This window comes from Cicer arietinum, chromosome 2, assembly GCF_000331145.2.
Source record: "Cicer arietinum cultivar CDC Frontier isolate Library 1 chromosome 2, Cicar.CDCFrontier_v2.0, whole genome shotgun sequence".
Classification (NCBI taxonomy): domain Eukaryota; kingdom Viridiplantae; phylum Streptophyta; class Magnoliopsida; order Fabales; family Fabaceae; genus Cicer; species Cicer arietinum.
In genome coordinates, this window is record NC_021161.2 from 38,299,552 (window position 1) to 38,302,245 (window position 2,694).

The 2,694-nt window shown below is 26.4% G+C and overlaps 1 protein-coding gene across 1 annotated transcript; it reads left to right on the forward strand.

The window, feature by feature from the left end:
* Positions 1-1,622, forward strand: LOC101508613 (uncharacterized). Its single transcript, XM_004490478.4, has 2 exons — positions 1-359; positions 800-1,622. The coding sequence occupies exons 1-2, from the start codon at positions 198-200 to the stop codon at positions 1,415-1,417; spliced, it is 780 nt and encodes a 259-aa protein (XP_004490535.1). The 5' UTR covers positions 1-197; the 3' UTR covers positions 1,418-1,622.
* Positions 1,623-2,694: the final 1,072 nt, after the last annotated feature.

Below are 2,694 nucleotides of genomic sequence, written 5' to 3' on the forward strand. Positions count from 1 at the left end.
TACTCTTTCGAGTTAACCATACAAACACGCCAACAACCGTGTACCACTTCTCCTCTCTCAACTATCTTCAATCTCTTTAATCTTTCCACACATAAAACATTCTCATAAAAATAGAAAATCAGATTCAATCTCATAATCCAATTAATTTCTCTTTTTTCTTGTTAATTAATTAATACATTGTGTTTCCACAAAACAAAATGGAAAAGAAAATCCTTGATCTCATATTAGTCCCAAGTGGTCTCTTTGTAATGGTCACATACCATTTATGGCTTCTCTATCAAATTGTCAAACACCCCACCAAAACTGTTATTGGTGTCAATTCAATCAATCGTCGTTTATGGGTTCAAGCTATGATGGAGGTACATACATATTTTCAATTATAAAATTCATTCCTTTTTTTCCTTTTCAATTTTTTATATTGTTAAAAAATGTTCACAATTATACCTACCCACAACAACAATTCAAAATCTTTTTCCTTAATTTTCTTTCCTTTGTTTTAAAGTTTGGATTTTTATTCATGGGATTTTAGCTTTTCATCAAAAAGATTTAACTATACTTAAAGATTTTGTGCGTGACGGCATTAAGTTTTTTACACATTTATTATTCAATAAAGATTAGACATAATCAGTGTAAAGAAATTTTATACGTTGATTAAATAAAAATTATATATAATATATAGTGTAAAGAAATTTTACATTACTATTCGATAAAAATTATTCGTTGTTAGTGTAAATAATTTTATACATGCATTTGATAAATATTTATCTAGATTGAAATTGATTTTATTTTTTTTGGTTAGGATGTGTCCAAGAATGGGGTTTTGGCAGTGCAATCTTTGAGGAACAACATAATGGCATCAACCCTATTGGCTTCAACTGCAATAATGCTAAGTTCCCTTATTGCTGTGTTAATGAGTAGTAGAAATGAAGAAAGAAGTGTTGTGTCAGTGGTTTTTGGTGATAGAAGTGAGCTTGTTTTATCAATCAAGTTTTTCTCAATATTGGTTTGTTTCTTGTTAGCTTTCTTGTTAAATGTTCAATCAATAAGGTACTATAGTCATGCAAGCATACTCATCAATGTTCCTTTCAAGAAATTGTCACCAAATCTTAGGCAACAAATGCTAACAGCTGAATATGTTGCAAACACAGTTAACCGTGGAAGCTATTTTTGGTCACTTGGTTTGAGAGCATTTTACTTCTCTTTCCCTCTTTTCATGTGGATCTTTGGACCTATTCCTATGTTCTTTTCTTGCTTTGCACTTGTTTTCATGCTCTATTTTTTGGATGTTACATTTGAATGTGGTTGGGTTAATGTTGGAGTTGATGAGGATGATTGTGTTGAAGATGAACTACACAAGCAACACCATGTTGACATGGAATTACAAGAGCCGATTAGAAATCAGTCAATTTGTAATTAGGAGCGACGACATATTTGATAGATAAATAAAATCTAGATGGATGTAATTAGGTTTAGATTTTGATATAATAGTTTTGCTGCCGCAATATCAGTTGATTTTGATGTAATGATTATGCAATTATAATACTGATGACATTATTGGAGAAAATATAATTTTGTTTGTTGGTTAACCTTTAACTTAATACATATTTAATTTTACAACGAAATTAGTAAAATTACAATGAATCACTTTGATTTTGTTAATTAAACCACCTTAATTTACATTTATGTAATAGTTTGTCAACTAGCTAGGAAAACATTGTGTATAATAATAGAAATCTATATTCAAGTTCAACTCAAGTTGAATTGAATTGTATGTTAAGTTAATTGGAGACCTTTAGAACGGTCAAAAGTCATGAAATAAGTGTTTTTTGTTTGCACTTTAATTTTTGTTGATAATTATATCAATTTCACACAATCTCTACTAAAATTAAACTCTCAAACTCACTATAGGAAAGACACTGAACAGAGGCTCAGAGAGAAATATATTTGTTTTCACTTTGCTCTATTTCATTCATGTTTGACTCATATTTTGCATAATTATATTATATAGCCATTTGTAGGTAATCATTTCATTATAATAATTATAAAAAATCAATGTAAGGGAAAAAACATATATGTTACCTCACATCACATTGAGTATAATATTAAATAAAAGAGTGCAATATACAGAGTCTGTTTGTTATAAATTATTAAAAAAATAATTTTAATATTCAATAATTAAAATATTATGTTTTAAAGATTTTTCATAAAATAAAAAATGGTTTTGTATTTGTCAGTCATAATAAAAATATAAATTTTTTAAAATATCTATCGTAAAAAATGATATTTTTTTTATAAGCTATTGAAACAATCTTTCATTTAAAGTAATTTTTAAATATTATTTTTAAAAAAATTACAACAAACCGATGAAAACTCTCAAAAGTAATTAATTTTTTTAAGAGAAAAGTTGTTTCAAAATTAATCATTAAATATTAATTGTTGGTATAAAAGCATGAAATTGAGAGTGATATATACAAACTATTTTAAAAGTGTGATTGAAATAAAATAATTAATGTTAGCATTGTAAAACTTTTTTCATTCGAAAAATTCCATTTTTTTGTCATCATATCAATATTATCATATATTCACTTATGTAAACATTAGTGTGAAATATATGAGAGTTATATTCTGTTTTTCAAGACATGTAAATTAGTTTATAATTATAAGTTATAAGATCTATTTGATAATATTCATTCA

What these genes read in the sequence shown, in the direction of transcription:
- LOC101508613 (XM_004490478.4), top strand. Translation starts at nt 198, where the DNA reads ATGGAAAAGAAAATCCTTGATCTCATATTAGTCCCAAGTGGTCTCTTT. An exon ending in GGGTTCAAGCTATGATGGAG is followed by an intron (nt 360 to 799) that starts GTACATACATAT and finishes TTTTTTGGTTAG; the next exon opens with GATGTGTCCAAGAATGGGGT.